Genomic DNA, 21,483 nt, shown 5'->3' on the forward strand with positions numbered 1-21,483 from the left:
TTGAGTACTGCTGCACAGACTGATCTTTAGCAATTAGAGTGAAGTTACTACCTGGAACATGTATCTCCATGTACTTTTACTTAAGGGCCCCAAAACATTCACTGGGCAGCTATCTTTTGCCCCTGTTAAAGCCTTATGTTCACTCAAGATTGAATCTAGAGTTTTTGTAGTCTAGGTGACTAACATGAAGTGCAATTCACAGCTGGGCTTTGATTCTGCAGAGCAGGTGTCATGAAACACTGCTTCTTTTCATATAGCCCCAGCTAAACTAGTAGTAAGTTTATACAGAGTATTTGGTTACTGCTGTAAAGTGTCTAGGTGATACTGAGTTACCAACATCAGACCTAAATATCACTGCACAGTTCAGGAGCACTACTTCACCTTAAACTAATGTTTTTCTTCAGTTAAGTCCTCTCCTACAATCCTAAGGGCAGGAGAACTCTATGGAATCTTACTAAGGAGCCAGTTCTCACAGTATTAGAAGAAATGAATTAGTATCCTGTCAGTCACCCTGTAACATGAACTAAGGAGGTGAAGAAGCCATCCAGCATAAGGGAAGCTGCCATTGTCACTTGAGTCTCACCCAAAAAGCTTGACATTTTAAAAGCTTCAATTCTAGTTTGTTAGAGCACTCTGACCAAAGCCATTGAGAGCAGTGCCACTGCTCAGCAAGACATTCATCTTTGTCCAGTCTGGTTCCTTCAATACTGTATAGCAACAACTCCACAGCTACACAAGTCATCCAGAAGACTTTTGCAGTCACATTTCTACTCCAACTTTATTTGCAAAAACTACATTAACATGCCACATTTACCATGGATGCTCTTCTCTTTAGGCATTTAAGAAAAGCCAAAAATAGTAGCATTGTGGCCACCAGAGAGAGAATACCAGCAGCAGTCATTGTAATACCAGCCCATGCCTCCTTGCTCAAGAGAGTGCTCCCTACAAAGCAAGCAGAAAGATAGTTTGTGGAGACAGCTCTTCACTAAACCCAGGTAACGTATATTAGTACCACACAGGCTTAGTACCTTGGGTTGCAGACCATCCTTCTGGCACAAGGAGGACAGGACCCCGCAAGCTCACCACTGCAGAGTTCACACCTGGCATCCCACTCTCTACAACAGTAACGTAGTAGAGGTGAGCCCCATAGTACAGTGCATTATCTTGGATCAGTACAACCTAACATCTGCTTACTCATTACCTCGCTTGCTTCTAGATGGCCTCGGGCATCTTCTCATACACAAAGGGGAGTCTGGTTGAAAACGGTCACAGATCAGAACACTGCAGTGGAAGTATACCTAGGACAGAGAATGAGAGGTCCATTCATTTCGGGACAACTGCTCCTACTGACTGCTCTAAGTAGGAGAATGTCACCTACTAGGCCAGGGAGGGCTTTGTCACCAGACACAAAGGCAAAAGTCTTCACTTCCAGCCTTTGGCGATAGTTTGCATAGCTGACACTGTGCCCCACAGGATGAAACACAGTCCTGTAGCTGTCCAGGTCATACTCACACCTGCCAATAGGTAAGAAGCAAGTCAGAACAGCAGGGTAGAGAAGGTTTGGGGTTTTTTTTAAGCAGGCAAAAGTTCAGGGTAGAGGTGCTGCTATCTTCGTAAGAGTTCCAGCATACCAGTACAGTGTACCTGGAACGCCACCTCAAGTGAAGCCCTTGTACTTGGGGCTCTGTTCCTAAAGGGGAGGTAGGGGAGATTTAGGGAATCTATGCACCCACTGCCAAAAGTGCTTCCATTTATCTAGCAGGGCACTCACCCATCAACAACAATATTCCACTGGGGAAGTGAGCTCGGACCTTGTGAAGCTGTTGCCCAACAGTCATCCAATACCAGATAGAGATTGGGATCATTGCGGTTCAGGACCTGAACTTCCAGGAAGATGGGCTGCCGTAGGTACCTTACTATTGGGTACTGATCATCACGGTATGGCTGCCTGTACGAGTCCTCTGCAAGTACAAAAGCCTTGTTAGATAAGAGAGTCCTGAAGAAACTCTAGTCTGGAGCTCTTCAACAGCACCTGGTCTACCAGCTGCAGTTTGTCCTAGAGTCACAGATTTAAGGCATCTGCCTCAGGTAGCATGGGTGGGAGGAAAGGAAGCACATCAGGTCATTAGAAGCCCATGCACCACAGGAGTTCACTCATACATCATCCCCTCCACAAGCTCCAGCTGCTTCCCAGCCACCTGAGCCCAGAGTCAGGTTTACCTGGGTAGCTTAGAAGAACTAAGGAGAGGGGACCTTGGTTCACTGAAGAAGCCGGAGGAGGAAGGTTGTCTACCTTTATAGTGAGGGAGGCATCACCATTACTGAAGGAGCACAGGACTGTTAGCCTGTAACAAGGAAGGAGCAGCTAAGTCTTATGTTCATATATAGGATATCCAGGACTAAGTATTACCCAAAGAAGTTGCCAAACACACCTGAGTTCACTGTCCCTTGAGATCCTGCGCAGTGGAAGGTCTGCCCATAGGGCCCTCACCTCATTCTCATAAACAATCTTCTCCCCATCCAACTGCAGAGAAACAGCATTAGTGAGGGCATTCCCAATGCACAAAGCCCTCCCCATCAATCCTGGCTACACACTTACCCAATACCTGGTCCCACATCCATTCAGTGGGACATGAAACCAAACTCTGTCATTCAAAGAGGACTTGAAGGCTGGCCGGCATGCAGGATCTCTGAGCCTAAGGGTATCCAAGTCTAGCAGTGGGGTAGTACTGTCAGCAAGGATTTCAAAATCCATGTACCCATCCTGGGTGCATACAGCAGCTGTAAGAGAGGTTCACATAAATTGGCATGCCAGTCACTGACAGGTCAGTCTGCCAAAAGCTGTTGTGTTCTGGCTAGAGATGCCCTTTCCTGTGAAGGACTGGTTTAAGAACAAGCCATGCTGAAGGATTACCATCTGAGCAGCACATGAGCCACATCCATTGCAGAAGGCAGTCACTTACCTATTGGTGCATGCTGGTCACAGGGGCACTCTGGGTGCATCACCATTGTCACAGTCTCCCCATGGAAGTGAAAAGCCAGTTCCAAAGACGACATGTAGGACTGAAGTCCTGAGCAGCTCTCCCCATGTAGCTGAAAGACAAGAGTTACTCTCCTGGAGTGTAACTACAAGAGCTCATTTTAACACATGCATGTGTTAGAGCTGTTTCCCTTGCCCTGAGGCCATGGTGCTCTTCACACTCCACTAGTTTGTTAATTTGCATTGCTCCAGGCATGCAAAGTACCGACCTACTCCAAGAGGAATATTTTCACCTCCAGCTGTTTTTGCCAAGAGACTTCATAAAATCCAAATTACCTTTGAGTGATGCCTATGTATTATAAAGTCACTGTACATTGTTCTTAATCACAACTGCCCTCAGCCAGCCACAGGACACATGGCTGACTTGACAGGTGCTTACTGAGAATCAGAGCACAGTAGCTTTGACCTTGACTAAGCACCAAGAAGTTGTAATCACACCAACTCCTGTGACTTGAAGATCAGAACTCACCCTGGACTTCAGGACTTCCCTGCTAATATGCAGCTTGACCCCTGTCTTTGTGTCCAGAGCAATCCCATTTTCCTGAAGCTGGTCCATGGGGATGGTTTTATCCTCTGCACCCACAGCCATAAGGGTCCCTGGGAAGTCTGGGATGGCAACAGTCATGTGTGTTGCATTACAGATTGCTGGACCTGTAACAACATCTCTGTTAAATATAACACCAGTTTCCTTAGGGCAGAAGCAGATCAGGTTCTTTCTCCATGCATTACCTGGTGCACAAAGCATTCTTGACTCCACAGTCAGTCTACGTTCAGGAGGGCCATACATGAGCTTGAGTGCCACAGTGTAGAGCACCTTATCATTGTGCTGACAAAGAAGAGAGAGCTCTATTAGAGAGTGCTCAGCTCATGATCCATCATAAGACCAACCCTGCAGGGCCATATACTACATCTGGTTCATGCCTGCAACAGCAGTTTCTTCCCATCTCAACACCCTTTTGAAAGAGATCTGCTCATGAGACTGCCAGTCAGATGTTCACAAGTTAGGCTATGGCTAGAAGTCTGCTTATGTAGATGCCCATCAGCTGGGCTGCTGAGGTGCACACTGTACTTCCCCATTTTGTAGGGCTGGGTAATTCGATGACAGCTACACAGAATCAAACAGCTTTGCTCACACCAGCTAGGCACAGCACTGCATCAGCTTGACATCAGCTCCGGCCATGACCTGCAAGTGCTTTCTGCAGGTCTACAGGAGGGACATACCTAGCCTCTGTTAAAGCAGCACCATCTCCTCAGTGCCGACAATTTGTTCACCTACCTTGTAGGAGAAAACTCCAGTGGCAGTAAAGGCTACCTGGAGGATCATGTTGTGGCCATCAGCTAGAAAGTTATAGCCTTGCTGCATGGCTTGCCCAAGGCTTAGCTGGTGTATTCTGGTCCCATCATCAACTGACAGAGTCCAGGTCATTGGAGCTGCTGGAACCTGGCAAAGCAGGAGATCCTTGCTTAGGAAGGGAAGGACCAACCACACAAAAGCAGCAAGGCATTACACAGTTCTTCAACCTGCAGAGCTGCCACATCACAGGCTTTACACTCAAGTTCCCTATATTGATAGCACAGAATTAAGCTTCCTGACAAGATGCAAGTACTTCAAAGAAAACTACTCCAGCTTGGAGACATCAGGCTCAGTTTAGGCCCAAGCCCCAGGCACTCCTCCACCCCCCCTTTGCAAGACAGAAGGCACTTACCATATGCTCATCACTGAAGCCTGGAATGAGTCTTGGGAAAGTAACCTGAAACACAGCACAAGGGTTAGACCACAGGAACAGACAGTGGTCAGAACCCTACAACTTTCTAATAAAAATATCTGCTATAGTTTTCCAGAGCAGGCAGCTGGCACCAGCACCCTGGTTTTCCCTGCAATAGGGCTGAAGCCAAACCATGTGCATCGTTAATAACCATTTACAAACCAACTCTTCAAAGAGCTAGTGGTCACGCTAAGATGGACATGCGGCCAACAGGCCTCCCTGAAGCTGGCTGGAGCTTTCCCCAGCTTTCTGCAGATCCCAGCCATGCAGTTCCAGGAGACAGCCATCCTGCCTTGCAAGCCTCTAAGCAGGACCTATAGCACTCCCATTCCTCTACTTACTGCCATGAAGTCTTTCATACAGTTTGTTGCACCAGCAAAGAAAGGAGTAATAATTTCATCTGCATGAACACTATGGCAGCGAGTGCTGTAAGTTAAATTCTTCTCCTCTCCCATTGTGTCATTCACCATCAGCCTCAATCTTAGCAGGTGCTGACCATCCTATAGACAAGAGACATTAATTAGAAAGAGGCAGCAGTACTCACCACAGCATGAGGACAACTAAAAGCCATTGAGGCTAAACTCTAGCTTCAGAGTTATTTTAGGTGTTTGTACCAGTGCAAGGACAAGAAAAAGTGTTTTTTTAAAAGCCCTATGGAAAAGGAGGAGATCTCTAGAAAGCATGGGCTCACAAGGTTAGGTTGAAGAGCAGAAAATACTGAGAACTGTGGGAGTCAAGGAAAAAAAAACCCAAGGACTAGCAGGTTGTAGTGCCAGCAAGTCAGCTGGTCAAGAAACAAGTTAATAAATGCCAAAACCAAGAGTCTTGTGGTATTTCAAATACTTAAAAGCAACAGTTACCAGTAAAGCCTCTGTTTGATGCTAGTTTGGATTGGCCTCCCACTTATTACTCTACCTCAACAGCTATAAATGGCATGTGTTGTTAATTTCTCTATCAATACACATTGTGTAAATAGAGAAACTTTGAAACTGCTTTGAAACTCTTGAACCTGGTCCATCCCCCTACAAGATATCCTTTAAAATAGCTCAATTCCTTTACAGGAGAACACATTTATGGCAGTGTCTAAGGGGGTTTAATCCACAGTTGAAAGAACAAGTATTGTGGTAATTTTTTTCAATTTCTGGCATGAACCATTCTTATAGAGCTGTTTTAAATTATCAGAAGTGTAAGTATTGCCACTCCTGAAGAAAGTTAGAGCTAGAAACCCCATTAAACCCAATCCTGACCAGGAAAAAAATCCCACACTCCATCACAGCAGCTTCCAGAATGAAGACCCCTTTACCTCCAGACTAGTGCAGTTGACGAACAGGACACTGAGCAACAGCCTCTCATAATCTACAGTGGGGTCACAGGACACGATCTCCTCACCACTCACATCTAGGGAGAATGTAGAAGATCAGCCCTGCAGGCAGGCACCTGCTTTCAGGCTACAGCAGAACGGGCCAGGGCAGTAGCAATACGTACCCTCAACAGACACATGCCAAGAGTAGTTGCCAAGCTCTTTTGAAAATTCAACTTCCATCCCATTCCTATGACAGGTCACACTCTCTGCAGAGGGAAGACCACCATCAGTTCCAGCAGCACCCTCCCAGAAGCACACACCCTGCAAGTCCCCCAGCTCACCAGCCCCACTTTAGAGCCTTCCTCCACACCAAGGCAGAGGGGAAAAAGCTCTGGACAAACCTAAAGCCCACATCCAAACCACTGCCGGCCCAGAGAGGCCTCATTACCCAAGAGATCCTGATCCCCCAGGCCATCAGCACAGGGGGCTAAGGGCAGCAAAAAGCCAAACAGGAGCAGCAACCTGCAAGCAACAGAGAACCAAATGAGAGACCAGCAGGGAAAGGACCCAGCTCCCCATCCCACCCCAAACCCCACTCACCACATCCTCAAGGTGCTCAAGCACTGCTGCTTCACAAACAGCCCCATCTCCTCACTGCCACCACAAGCTTACTCTTTGGCTGCCCAGGGAGGATTATATAGGACCCGGGTCAGGCTCCACACAGGTGCAGCCTCTCTGAGATGACAGAGAGCTTTCACCTGCCTCTCCTTGAGATGCAGTCTCCTTGTCGGGAAGAGGAGGGCTCGCAGGAGACCTTAAGGTGATAGTAAGTCTTTGGCACGGGTTGTTGATTCTTTCTGTTATGAAGGCATTTATTCCTTGCTCTGATAAGGTACTCCCTTTATTGCCTTGCCAGATGTTGCATAGAAAAATGCACATCTTTTTGGCAGTTATTTTTTTAGAAGGAGACTTCTGTGCCACTTTGATTTTCTTATGATTTAAAACGATTCCACTGGTAGATTTGAATGTAACTGAGAATATTTTTTTCCACTGTATGGGCAAATCTGCAATGCTGATATAGATCCAATTAGGAGGAAAACAAGAGTGGCAGGTTAAGGAAGAGAAGTGCTAGATCAGATCTTTAGACTGGAAGATCTCTGGAGGCTTTGGTTGGACTGTCACTGTTCAAAGCTGTGGGGAAGAGGCCTGGAAAGAAAAAATCTCAGATTCGTGTTATCTTTCAGCTTCCCCAATGCTTTGATTTCAGATGGATGTATTGGGTTTGTGTGGCAAGGTTTTGGTAGCGGGGGGCTGTATTGGGTCTGGCTGAGATGGAGTTAATTCTCCCCATAGCAGCCCTCGCAGTGCTGTGCTCTGCGTTGGTAGCTAGAAAGGTGTTGATAACACACCAGTGTTTTGGCTACTGCTGAGCAGTGCTGGCACAGCATCAAGGCTGTATCTCCAACATTTTTGCCCCCCTCAATGGCAGGCTGGGGCTGGGCAAGATCTTGGGAGGGGACATAACCAGGACAGCTGACCTAAACTAACCAAACAGATATTCCATACCACATGACGTCAGCTCAGATAGAAAAGCTAAGTAAAGGGAGATGGAAGGGGGGCATTTTTGTCTTCCGGAGCAACCACTACGCGTACCGAAGCCCTGCTTCCCGGGAAGTGGCTAGACATCGCCTGCTGATGGGAAGTAGAGAATAACATCATTTGTTTTCCTTTGCTTTCACGCGCGACCTTTGCTTTCACTTTATTAAACTGTCCTTATTTTGACCCGTGAGCCTTTTGTTATATTTTCTCCCCCCTGTCCAGCTGAGGAGGGGGAGTGATAGAGCAGCTTTGGTGGGCACCTGGTGCCCAGCCAGGGTCAACCCACCACAGGGGGTTACAGGGGTGGCTTCTGAGAGAAGCTGCTGGAAGCTTCCCCCATGTCCGATAGAGCCAATACCAGCCGGCTACAAGATGGACCCGCCACCAGCGAAGGCTGAGCCAATCAGTGATAGTGGTATCGCCTCTGTGATAACATATTTAAGAAGGAAAAAAAGTTGCGGGAGACACAGAAACAGCAGTTGGAGACAGGAGTGAGAACATGTGAGAGCACCAGCCCTGCAGACCCCCAGGTCAGTGCAGAAGGAGGGGGAGGAGATGCTCCAGGCGCCGGAGCAGAGATTCCCCTGCAGCCCGTGGTGAAGACCACGGTGAGGCAGGCTGTCCCCCTGCAGCCCAGGGAGGTCCATGGGGGAGCAGATCTCCACCTGCAACCTGGGGAGGACCCCACGCCGGAGCAGGTGGGTGCCCGAAGGAGGCTGTGACCCTGTGGGAAGCCCGCGTTGGAGCAGGCTCCTGGCAGGACCTGCGGATCTGTGGAGAGAGGACCCCACGCTGGAGCAGGTTTTCTGGCAGGACTTGTGACCCCGTGGGGGACCCACGCTGGAGCAGTCTGTGCCTGAAGGACTGCACACCGTGGAAAGGACCCATGCTGGAGCAGTTCGTGAAGAACTGCAGCCCATGGGAAAGACCCACGTTGGAGAAGTTCATGGAGGACTGTCTCCCGTGGGAGGGACCCCACGCTGGAGCAGGGGAGGAGTGTGACGAGTCCTGCCCCTGAGGAGGATGAAGTGGCAGAAATAACGTGTGATGAACTGACCGTAAACCCCATTCCCCATACCCCTGCGCCACTGGAGGGGGTAGGTAGAGAATCTGGGAGTGAAGCTGTGCCCGGGAAGAAGGGAGGGGTGGAGGGAAGGTGTTCTGAGATTTGGGTTTATTTCTCATTACCCTACTCTGGTTGATTGGTAATAAATTGAGTTAATTTTCCCCAAGTTGAGACTGTTTTGCCTGTGATGGTAATTGGTGAGTGATCTCTCCTGTCCTTATCTGGACCCACGAGAGCTTTGTTACATTTTTCTCTCTCTTGTCCAGCTGAGGAGGGGGGAGTGATAGAACGGCTTTGGTGGGCACCTGGCGTTCAGCCAGGGTCAACCCACCACAACAGACTCGTAAAAAAACCCAAAGACTCATATTTTTAGAAGTAATTGAATTCTTGAGATGTGAGAAAGCAAAAAAGATAGATCATAGTAAGAGAGGAAAATTAATAGTATGGATGGTAATATAGGAATGGGATGTTAAACTGGGCTTCAGGGAATAACAAATTTTGTATTAATGTACCATGTATTCATGTAATATATATTCATTTATATTTCTTTTTACAGTTATAGACCTGTGCCTAGAGCAGATTTTAGAGTTTCCCAGCCCAAGTGACAGTAGCTTCAATTCTCTTAAAGTTGTGAGAAAGAGCTTGTCTGTCAACTGCTGGTAGGTACCAAAGTGCTGGAAACTTGGATGGGACAACAGCATGAGTGGAGGCAGCTAGCTGCAAAGTGTGTGATTGCTGTCAGTGCACTGTGTAGCAAAGCAATATGATCCATACAGGCAGAGCAGGTGAGTAGTGTAAGTAATTTAAAAATTTACATTCTATAGAAGCATGTCTAACTCTCATCCTTGTGAGAACATGGCAAATGCAGAGTTAAAGCTATTATGCAAGTGGGGATACCAAGTGTGCACAACGCCACTCAGCAATAAGCAGGCATTAGCTCGGATCCGTAACCACACCGGAGTAAATAGCACCTGATGTTAGTAGCACAAAAAGAAATTGCACTTCTGCCTTTGCCATCAATAGCATTAGCATGTGGCTAACCTTTAGCAAGAAATTAACTTCCCAGAGACTCCTGAATTCACAAACATACATCATGTACCTTTTTTTCCCCTCTCTCTTCTTTTATAATGAGACTCATTGTTTTCAAAAGCAGTGATTATATAGAAAACTAATGAAACAAACTCTGAAGCCATACACAAGTTTATTGTATTACGTATCTATTATTATTTAGCTTGGGTTTAACTAACACATTTAGGGGGAAAAAAATGTTTCCAGTATACATCCTTTAAAGAATTACACAAATGAGGTACTTTCAGGCACTCAAATCCAATGTAAAGTTAAACTTACTCGTCATTTCCCTGCCCCTGATTCCCAGCTTCATTAAGTTGGTGGAAAAGCTGTGAGTCCCAGGGAGCTTTGGATCACGTTCCCGGAGTTTGGCTGACTCTGGGCTGGTAAAAGCTTGATCTTGCATCACGCCAGAGTCATGCTGCTAGCACAGGGGACATCTGCAGAGGCCTGAGCAGCGGCAGTGCACGGTCCTGCTGCAGAAGGACAGCCTGTCCTTGCCTGCTGGACTTAGCTCAGGGTTTTGCCAACTCCCGAATGCCTCATGACAGGTTGTGGCTTGTATATCTGAACAGTAATTTTGGGCCAGACAACATTTAACAGTTAGAGCCATGCTATTGCCACAGTCACCACAATCCGGTGTGCCCTGCGGTGCGTGTTAGCAGCTCCTAATACCCATCTTTAAGTAGGTAGGTGGGTTTGTAGGATGTAATTCATCAGGATGTGCTAAAATAATTAGTTGTTGCTTCACTTAACGCACCTGAATTTACAACTTAAGCTACAGAGCACGTGTGGCCATTCCCCTGTCTGGGCTGTTGAACCTGTAATAATAACTGGCCTGAGTTACAAGTAAACAGCTAATTCATGCCCTGAAACACAAAACTATCGCCATGGCTTGGTTTTTTTTTTTTTTTCTGCTGCAAAAACTACATTTTTTTCTTCTCTTCCAATTCTCTGCTTTTCTCTTATACTTGTTTGATTTTCTAACTTTCTTTAAAAAGACATTGCCCTAGAGCAGTGCTGAACACCCTCAAGCATCGGGGTGTTGCATATCATCTCTGGAGAGCACAGATCCCCTCAGCATAGATGCACTTTCTTATGGGCTTTGGCTGTCCCTGTCCCTTACACACTGGCAGCAGGACAGCATTTGAGACACCAATGAGCTCAACATGGCTTTACTTGGGACTGTTTGTAGCACTGCTGATGATATCATGGGAAAAAAAAACCCAAACCAAGAAAAAGGCTTTAGCAATGCAAAGAGCCTGAATGCCGGGTCAGGACTTCTACTTTTGAGCACTCCCAGCAAAAACACTTACTCCAAGTGTCACTATGAAACAACAGACAATGTCACTGCTTCTAGTCCTACAGAAGCCCCCCAGTCTACTTTTATGCACCCAGTACGGACGGGCACCGAGCTGTGTGGGTGAGGAGAGACAGGGCTTTGGCAGAGTTGGCTTTATTGCCTTTCAATTGTAAGTATCTTTCCCCATCGATTAGGGCCTTGCTCCTGCAATGACGTGTGCAGGCAGACCGCGAGGGCTGCCCTCGGACCCCTGACTCGGGCATGGATACACCTGAGCAATGACCACGTCCGGATGGGTCTCGGGCAGCGCCGGCACCGGTCACGCTCAACCCCGCTGTGGGAACGGGGCTGCTCAAGAGGACATCCAGCAACAGCGTCCTCGGGCACAGCAGTTTTGCCTCTCTAAGGAGTGAGGAAATAAGCCTTTATTGTTGCTTAAATATTGTCGTCATCTCTGAATTGTGTAGCCACAATTACCCTGTGTGACTAATTTCATTCTTCTCGAAGCCCATTAGTTCCAAGGATCTCATTAGGCAAGCAGAGACTTACTTGCCTCCCCTCGTATGGCCTTTACCATACCACGTTTGGTGCTTATAAAAGTTGCAATGAGGAAATGTTGTGCTGGATAATACCTCATGCAAAACAGATGGCACAACAACATCGCTGTTCAGACCGGGCTCCGAGTTATCTAGAACAATGTAACTAATGATGCTGTAGTCTTTCAATCTAAATAGTTTGTTTAACTGGTAATATTTTATTTAAGATAGTTCTCAAAGAAATAGAGCAATAATTATAGATATAGCAAATCCAATAACAAATCAAAGCGGCTAGTTAAAGAATTCATTAGCTTACAACAACACGTACCATCACAAGAGTTTCTCCTGAGCCTGGTAAGACATTTCAATTGGAAGTGGAATAGTTTTAAAGTTCTTTTCAAATCCCAAAACAAAAGCTTCATTCTAACTACTCAGGGAGTTTACAAAGTTCACAATTTTGAGCTTTAGTCTCAAAAGAAAAATCTCCATTCAGGCTGAGAAATCTAGCTCATTTGATGTTGAATCATTTATTGCATTTTAAGTTGAGGTTTTGGGATGGGACAAAGATGACGAAATACCAGAAGTTTAGAAACAGATGGAGATTTTGTTTGCTCTTTTCTTTTTTCCTTCTTTTTTGTGATGCCCACTTTTATGACATAAATAATAACAAAGCTTGCAAAGTCCCAGAGCTTCTCTCCAATTGACGTAGGTTTTGCTTTACCTCTAATTAATACCTCAAACAATAGTTTCCCACTTAGTATCATACAGAGTAACTTTGTTTTAAAATCAATATTTTCAGATGTTAGATGATAAAAGTAACTCTGAGATCAACACTTTGTGTGCTGAATTACTTAACAGAAAAGGAAATGAATGTACTTCTGTAGTAGGAATCAATAATGTTGAAAATGAAAAGGTCTCTTTTGTCACCAACTCACTTTCATGGGTGTAGCCAACAATGTGAAATATCGAAATACAAGAAAAATGCTGTCTCCTCTCTTCTACCAGGCACTGGTGGTATATGCAGTACGTGCCTTGGTGATCATTTTACACTCTTGAGACTAAAAAAGCTTACACTACCCAGTAAAGGAAATAAAATTCCATGGCATCAAGAAACAGCTAATCTAATGTATATATATATACATACATATATATGTATTACTTTCCTTTGCTCTGCAACAGCTAGTTTTTTCTAGCAGCTGTTATTTAACTTGGTGCTGAGCCTGGTTAAATAGAAAATGGAATAAACAACTACATTTTTTATTAGAAAAGCATTAATGGCAATGCAGGGAACTCGAAAAAGGGCTGAGGGTAAAACTGCCTTCTAATGTGGAGATGGAGGTTGGCCTGGGTGAAGCGCAGCCCTTCCTCACTGCCCTGAGACGGCCGTGTCTGCGGAGGACATGACGGAAAACCAGGGCTTTGCTTTACTCCTACCTAGACTTGTTTATTCAAAGATTCAAACCTGTCACAGGATCTGACTGACTCTCCTCGTCCTCATGGAAGAAAAATGTTGGTACAAGTTTGTTCCTGAAGAGCTCTTCAATCCCTGTCTGAAAAAATAATTAAGAGAGAAAGCCCGTTTGGAGAGGTCTCCGGTGTATTGCACGGGTGGCATTATGGGAAGTAAATGAGGTGGCACTCCATTCAGTAATTGCACCAACTCTGGGCAATGAGTTGCTTCTGTAACAGGGGCATAATAAGCAACAAAACCTCACTGCTAATTGCTGGGGGTAGATTCTCTAAAACATGGGTTAATTCAGTTAGACATAGAAAACAGCTTGACAAAAAAGTAACATTTATCTGGCAGCTGTTTCGAATGTGACCAGAATAACAGATAGCCTGCAGCATTTTATTAAGCAGCAGGTAGTCTCTTACTGATTTCCTCTCAGCCACTGTTTTAAAACTGACCTTTTACATGGTTTTCTCTTAGGAATTCTTTTGAACCTAAAAATTAGAATTACAGTCTATTTCTATAAGCTTCTACTCATAGGGGTAGCCCTTAACACCACTGAAATCAGGGGAAATAATTTCTAAAGCAAGAAGTGGTTATGTGAGATGGGGATCAGGCCCATCTGTTCCCAGGCTGGGGCAGTGGGTGCAGCCCATCATGTTTCCATTCCTTGAACTCCCTGTTCTATCCTGATGAGATCCTGCACATTTGTTGCATCTAAAACAGAGATTACAGTACCTGTTAGATGAATGTATATTTGCCAAGTGCCTTAAGATCCTACGATGGGATGCAATTTGTGGTTAAAGGGATTGCACACTAGGCTGTGGTTTTGCCTGCTGTGACTTGCGGACCCACTGGCTGTTTTATCCATCACTGCCCTGGTCCCGACAGGTCTGTTTCCATCCACACGCCGATCTGTGTACTCGAAACAGCTTCATGGATGTGCCGGGTTTGGCAGGGGAGAGGCTTGGTTTCAAATGCAGCAACCCAGTAAATGATAGATTACAAAGGACTTCACCAGTAAAGGTAACCGCTTATGCACTTCATCCTATGAAATCTCAGAGATACTTTATTACTTAGGGTGAAACTTGGTCGTGCCGACATTCATGGCCTGTTGAAGGTTTTTTGAAGTTTTTAAAGTTTTTTTTTGAAGTTCAAGGTCTTTTCGAGTTTTTCCCAAAACAGTGAGGCAAAGACACAGAGCAGATGAATTAATGCCCTCTATATTTAAGTAGTCAAATATGCAACGAATAGTAAACGGCAGAGCCACCTTCCAGAAAATGAAAGCATTCACCACACCATTGCATTATTACCTATGCAGAGCTCTAGATAAGTTGCTAGGATGAACTTTGCCTCCTCATTTGCATCCTCACGGGGATGTCTCAACTTGTAATCATTAATGAACTATCCCTGTAATGGAAGGGTGACTGTACAGTCTGGATATCGTTCAGAGCTGCTTTGGGAAACCAGAAGCTACTGAAAATGTCGAGCAGGTATCACAAAGCAGCAGCCGATGGCAACTTGGACCTCTTGAAAGAAGCCACTAGGAAAGACCTCAATACTTCAGATGAAGATGGGATGACCCCTACCCTTCTGGCAGCATACCATGGGTACCTAGAAGCTCTGGAAGTCATATGCCGGAGGGGGTAAGTGAATCAGCTTCCATTGCTTAAAGCTTGTGACTCAAAACTCTAACTAGTTTCTAATGCCCCGATGACCTCAGACCCAAAAGACTGAAAATCCCGGTCATTTCTTCCGATGCATTGCCAAGAATTGTTTCTCTTAATTCACGATGGTTTGGGCCCAGAACCTGCGATCAGGTCTGCACGTGCGGTCGGTGAAGCCGCATCAGCGGGACCATCTCGTGTCTGGAGCCTGCAGGGAGCGTTAGTCGGAGCAGGGCCCTGGGACCTTGCCTCGCTGTAATGGAGGAGAAGTTGGCCAACAACCTTCAATGACAACATGTCTTTGAAACAGGCTCTATAGAGAAGTGCATTGTTTGAAATATTTTTAGCAAAAAAATCTCTCCCATTTGCTTCCAAAGTACAATTAGTAGACACACCTGTGAAGATTTAATGCTTTCCAGAGGAAGTCACAACTGATAGTTTTGAGAGAGTAAATCTGAAATTGTTATTTCGCTGCTTTGTATAGTATTGGCAACTACCATCATGCTAAAAATGATAATACTGTTTCAGAAGCTGTGGTAGGATCCTTGTAATCCAGAAGAGAAAAAAAAAAGAAAAGAAAAAGGAAAAGAAAGGAAGGTTTTCTACATGTTTATTTTCTAATAGTAATATTTCTGTTTGGTATCATTTAAATGTACTACATGCTTAAAATCTTATATTGAAATGGTAATTACCCCCCACCCTCCGCACTCTCTTGCTTGGAGCCTACCTTTTAAGCTGTGATTCTATAATAAGATCTAATAAAAGAAAATCTTCTCTTGTGTAGAGATACAGTTAATAAAATATTCTTTCTGGGCTGAGATGAAGATTAAGTTGACCTGTATTTTCTATCACAATAGTTTAAAGAAGATTGGAGGGAAAAGTTGAATAACTATTTGCATGTATCTGAGTTTTCTTTTATTAAAAATAGAATTGAAAATATGGAAATATGGAATAAAAATAGGTTTTTCATAGATTTGCTTTATAGCTCATTGAACTCAGGTGTGGCTGCAATAACACAATAAAAAAGACCTTTGGACTGCATGGTTATTGCTGTGTCCTCAGGAGAAGCAAAACTAGATTGACAGTTCTTCAACTCGTATAATTAAGGCAGCTCCAAGGAAATATCTAGAGTCAGTAAAGGTTTGTCCCTGAACACCTAGAAGACAGAACAACTAGCTAAGGAACAAATAGCAAAATATTTTTTTTTCAAAATTTGAGTGAAAAATATGTCTTCTACCATATAAGCTGATAGAAGTCACAGTGGATGATGCAATGATCAGAATTTTAATGTATTTGTTATTTAATGTATTTCTAACTCTTTTTCTTGGTAGAGGACAGCTTTGGGACAGTATTGCCCTCAAAATCTTCAAACATATACATTCACCTCTATTTTAATCCAAGATTTCTTGTCACTATCAGCAAGCTGTGGCTGTCAGAGATATGGCTGTAGTCTCACTGCTTTTCTTGGGAGAAGCTGAATTTTGGAAGACATTCAACTGTTCTGCAGTCAGTTAATGTTTTCTTGTGATAAAGTATTTTAATTATTTTTAACAAAGTCTTCCTTTCCTTGAAGAAGTTTCCTGACAAAGGCACTGAGATACAGGATGGTTTTCTTTAGAGTGGTTGCAGATTTTAGGACTCTGAAGCTTGCAACACATTCAGCCCTTGGAAAGTGTAGAATACTAACAATAAACCCCTTTCATCTTGAAATAGTTTATCTTCCCAGGCAGATGTTTTCTGTGCTTGCTTTGCAGGTACACAAATAAAGGCAAGACCAAGTAGTAGACCTGTTCTCTTTTGTGTGACCCTCTTTCTTGGGAAAGCAGGGAAAAGAGGAGTAGGAGAACCCAAAGTAGATGTCAAACCTTATCCAAAGTCCCACTGAGCTGGGAACACACACTCTAGTTTGTCGGTGGTTTGAGACTCAAAGGCTGGCAGGCTCCAGGGCGAAAAGAGACTGCAAACAGCTGTGAAGGGGGCTTGGGGAGGATGGATGACCCGGCGCTCCCAAGGCTCGGGATAATGCAGCCTGTTTGCTAATGTGGGAATTCAGGAGTCTGGCACGGTCGGCCACAGTCAGGCAGTTCCCCAGGGCAGAGCCACAAAAGCAGAAATATGTACACATGGTTTCCATATGTCTAAGCGGAGAAGCTTTGATCCCCAGCTGCCACCAACTTGCAGAAATGCCTGCGCTCTCCCACCCTGGCACGCTCAGATTTGCTATTGTTTCTCAACGTGAGCAGCTCTGTGTCTCAGCTCTGCGAGGACCCCCAACCTCTCTCTTGCCTGTGGCATTTCACGCTGAAGGATGTTTTCAGATTTGGCCCTCATCAAATATGTTAGTGCTTTTCTTCACAGATACTCACAGCCAGAGATCAATGCCTGAAGGAGATTTTGTGATAGGATGTACCATTTTGTTCATAGTTCAGCTGCTGTGCGACAAATCTCCAAGGCATTGAAATGCTTAAACTCCCAAGTAGAAATGCTCCTTGGAAATTTGGCCCCTGGCTCCGAAGTTATTAAAGGTTTTGGGCTGCTGTGGCTGCCTTGGTTATTGGTCACAAGATGACTCAAGCTCTGTTCTGAACATTGCTAGTGTTGTTCCTGCCAAATACGTTATCAAAAGATTCAAGCCGATTCTCTTCTGCAGGCAGCAGTTCAGTGTGAAGCTAATGCAAGAATTAAAAAGAAAGCAATACTTTTCACTGGCTTTAAATTCAATTGAAAAGATGTGGTATTTTATATTCAAATGAGCTTCTGCTTTTCAAACCCCATGAGCAAAAGCAGCTTAAGGAGAACAAAAGTGTTGAAGAAAACAATGGCATTTATCTGAGCTTAATCTAACAGCAAAGGAAACAAATGTGTAACCAGGACTTTACTCCTAATCATTTACCTATTACCTACCAAAAAAGTTACTGTGTGGGCTCATTAAATACATATCACTGTGACCAGTGAAGAATCCTCCCAATATTGGCCCTGCATTTGACATGCAAAAGGGTAGAGTCACCAAAAAGACTTTAAAATATTCCACACAAAAGCTATCAAAACAGTTTTGCCATTAATTCCAATAAGTGTAAGTCGAAGCCTGAGCCCACTTTGAGCTGTCAGCAGCAAAGCAGTCAGAGCTGCAGCCCCTCGCCCACAGACGGGTGGCTGCTTATTTCTGCCCTACGGCAGGAGGCAGGCGAGACCAGCAGGGAGCAAAGCAAGCCCTGCCAGCAACCCTACCAGACCCTGGGATGACACAAAGGAAATATCCTGGCTCCGTTACGGGGAGTCGCACGTCCAGTCGCACTCATCCTCAGGGAGCTTGCTTAATTCACAGACAGGCAGGAATCAGAGCTTATGCCACACGTGCAGCCAAACTCGGTGCTCGTGTAAGTAGGTGCAGCACCATTCTAGAGGATGGAGCTAAGCTGACTCCTTCTCACTGGCTGTACTCATAGCAAAGCTGAGCTAAACGTTTAGTATCTGTTTAATCCCCCTGCAGTGCTATGCTTGGGTACGTCCAGCTCACTGTATGCTATTTTCCTTCTCAGAGGTGATCCGGACAAACGTGACATCTGGGGGAACACACCTCTCCACCATGCCGCTTGCAATGGTCACATCCACTGTGTTTCTTTTTTGATCAACTTTGGTGCCAATATATTTGCTCTGGACAATGACCTCCGCACTCCCCTGGAGGTGGCTGCCAGCAGAGACCGCAATGAATGTGTCAGAATCCTGGACAAAGCTGCCACCGAGCAGAACATGCTGAACCCAAAGAAGGTCTCCAAACTCAAAGCGCAGGCCCAGAAGAATGTGGAGAAACAAATCAAGGAATGCGAGAAGCGCCAAGAGAAACACCAGCATGAAATGAACCGGAATTATATAAAAGAAAAGGTTGGCACAGTATATTCTTCCAGAGGGACACACTCCAGAGTAAAGTTGCCTAGTCTCTTTGCTTCAAATACAACAAGTACCTTCTCCAAAAATCTGAAAGATACCTTAAAAATGAAGGCAAAAAAGACAGCTGACAGCACAAGAAGCCAGAAAACACAAAGCAATGACCAAGACGATGGTATGGGTAGGAGAACTGTGATGCATTTGTTCGATGAGAAAGAGGAAGATGACTTACTGAATGACCTCGGAGAGAAAAACTTTTCTGATCATGACAGTCAGTTCTCCATTTTTAAGCGGCCAGGTCTTGGCAAGATTGTATTTGGAAGGAATTTGGCTGCAGATGTAAATCCTGGAACTGTGTCTTCTGAGAAAGAAGGTATAAGTTTTAATATGTCCAGTGAGCTCTTTCAGTACAAAAATGCCGAGAATGGCAGGGAAGATGATGATGCTGAAAATGGTGCTGGTATCCCTTGGCATGAGGAAGAAGTCATTTGGGATGATGAGGAAGCAGAGAACACGCCCCTTGAGGTATTTCTGGCATCACAGATGCTGGATGAGTTTTTTCCAGTTTTCATGAGGGAAAAAATTGATTTAGATGCCCTGATGCTATGTTCTGATGAAGATCTACAGAGCATTCAGATGGAGCTTGGGCCAAGAAAAAAAGTCCTGAATGCCATGAATAAAAGAAAACAAGCACTCAAGAACCCTGGAAAGACTGTAGATACTTGCTTATAAATTAACACACCTGTTGCTGTAACCTGCACACTGATTCATTCTTTTCCTCTTTCCAAAAAGCATGCAATTCTTTCCAGAAGTCTGCTAAAGCAAAAGGCAGAGAGATTAGCAATTGCTTTAGAAAGTACAGCAAGGACAAAGATTTTTCCCTCTGGATAGATGGCTCTGGTGCACAGGATATTAGTTCAAGTATATTCTGCCAAAAAGAAAGAATGCGAAGGTGAAAACCCAAAAACTATAGATTTAAACCTTTTTCTCCCTGAACTGTTTATGGGGATTGGATTTCTTCTCATCAGAATAACTTAAAATATTAGTGAAGGCCAGCCACGCTACATTCCTTAATAAAGCCCTTCCCTTCTCCAAAACCATGATGCAAACAGCATTCCCAAAGCTTGAGAGCTTTGTTTTCTCCATTTGCTTTGTTAGATTGGTACAAACCACCCTTCCTAGTACTGATAATATGTTAGAAATAGCATCTGAATCTTGATTTCAGCTGTGGCTTGTTGACTTTAATAACCTCTGAATGAATGTAAATAAGACTAATTTACAGCAAGTTTTGTGTTCTTGTCAGTAAACTGTTTTGCTACTGTATTGATATTAATTTAAAAATATATGAAGTACCTTGCCAGAAGATGTTCAGTGTGAGTTGTATATTCTTTTCTTGTCTCATTAGACTGGACCCAGTCCCCAGCACCCATCATGTCCTAAATGGCATCAAAACTGCAATACTTTTAACTACAAGAAGCTGAGGTTTTATTTTCAACATTCTTTATCTGTTTTGCTATATCCTCAGCTTGGTTGCTATAGGGTGCATTTGCCACGTGAAGTCCCAGAAAGCAGGACTCTCATTGCCCAGCCTTTTCTGTTGGTTTTTGTTAGCCTCAGCCTGAAAACTGCATGTAACACACACACCCAGCTCATGAAAAGAGAAAGAAAATTAGACCTTGCTTCTCTGAAAGCTCCTGTTCTTCACGGTCTGTCTGGAGGCATTTACAGCAGAGTTCCCTCCATCTCTCTCAGGCCTGCTCCCTTGGGAAGACAGCACTATCCGCTATGAATTAATCACTCCTATTGAGTTTTGTGAATCTAGGAAGGTGCTTGTAGCAGCCTTACTCTGGCTAAGATCTGATTTTAGAGGCACAATTATTACCAGGACTTTTATCTTTAAATCTCTTTTTATAGCTTTCCATGAGTAAGCTATCATTTTTTTCCTTAGGGGTATACTGCATTTGTGGAGACTAATCATAATTAATAACCTATTTTTTCATGCTTCCTTATTTCCACATCTTCTTGTTACTTTGATTTTGTCGTGGTTTAACCCCAGCCAGCAACTAAGCACCACGCAGCCACTCACTCACGAAGCATATTATAATTTCTTTTCTTGGCTGGACTTTATACTGCATTCTTTCCTCCTTGGACTCCGGTACTTCAGCAGGTTGATATTTTCTTCTATTAAGCAGTCCCATCAGAGTCCTGTTCTGCACAACCTTAAATGACTACTGTACTGAGCACAGTAATTAAATCACACAGCATCCCCCCAGACTCTGTATAATTAACCAGCTGGGTTGTTTTCATTTTAGCTAAGAAACTCCCAAACATTTAACAAAGCAAGAAGGAAATGATGAATCTTACACATTCGAGGGCATATGATGAGTGGATTTTCAAGGGTCAAATCCTACCAGTCACATAACTGATGTATTTGCTGGTGCTTTACCTGCCCAAATGCTTGTGACCTGCCCATAACACACCATCAAAACATCAATGAGTGGTGTCACTCACGGAAGACCTGTCCAATAACAGCCATTATCACAGAACAGCTTCAGCAGTTCTGGGATAGGCCCCACATTTCTCTAAATTGCAATTGAAAATCTGCCTCTCTGCATACTCATCTGTAAATCTGCCCAACTGCTGCAACCTCTGACAACCAGCATGCTTTGGTATGTCCTTAGGTATCCACAGTAACTCTATGGAACTAGCAGATACAGCACAAGATCTATGAGAAGGAGCTCCTTGCCCTCCTGGAACTGCATCTAGAGACTGAATAAGAAGCCCCAGAGCACCCCACAAC

General features: G+C 44.5%; 2 protein-coding genes across 2 annotated transcripts; one reads left to right on the forward strand and one right to left on the reverse strand.

Moving 5' to 3' along the window:
• Positions 1-796: 796 nt before the first annotated feature.
• Positions 797-12,103, reverse strand: ZP2 (zona pellucida glycoprotein 2 (sperm receptor)). The gene is made up of 18 exons (XM_010570576.1): positions 12,093-12,103; positions 6,558-6,631; positions 6,292-6,375; positions 6,110-6,204; positions 5,148-5,306; positions 4,747-4,791; positions 4,317-4,481; positions 3,770-3,866; positions 3,510-3,691; positions 2,964-3,093; positions 2,600-2,781; positions 2,433-2,524; positions 2,221-2,345; positions 1,772-1,961; positions 1,379-1,514; positions 1,202-1,298; positions 1,029-1,115; positions 797-942 (listed from the first exon to the last, which is right to left on the reverse strand). Exons 1-18 carry the CDS (start codon positions 12,101-12,103, stop codon positions 797-799), a joined length of 2,097 nt encoding a protein of 698 aa, XP_010568878.1.
• Positions 12,104-14,613: 2,510 nt separating this feature from the next.
• ANKS4B (ankyrin repeat and sterile alpha motif domain containing 4B) lies at positions 14,614-19,415 on the forward strand. The gene is made up of 2 exons (XM_010570191.1): positions 14,614-14,777; positions 18,338-19,415. Exons 1-2 carry the CDS (start codon positions 14,614-14,616, stop codon positions 19,413-19,415), a joined length of 1,242 nt encoding a protein of 413 aa, XP_010568493.1.
• The last annotated feature ends 2,068 nt before the right edge of the window (positions 19,416-21,483 follow it).

This window comes from Haliaeetus leucocephalus, unplaced genomic scaffold (genome assembly GCF_000737465.1).
Source record: "Haliaeetus leucocephalus isolate CR32 unplaced genomic scaffold, Haliaeetus_leucocephalus-4.0 Scaffold295, whole genome shotgun sequence".
In the NCBI taxonomy this organism is placed as follows: Eukaryota; Metazoa; Chordata; class Aves; order Accipitriformes; family Accipitridae; genus Haliaeetus; species Haliaeetus leucocephalus.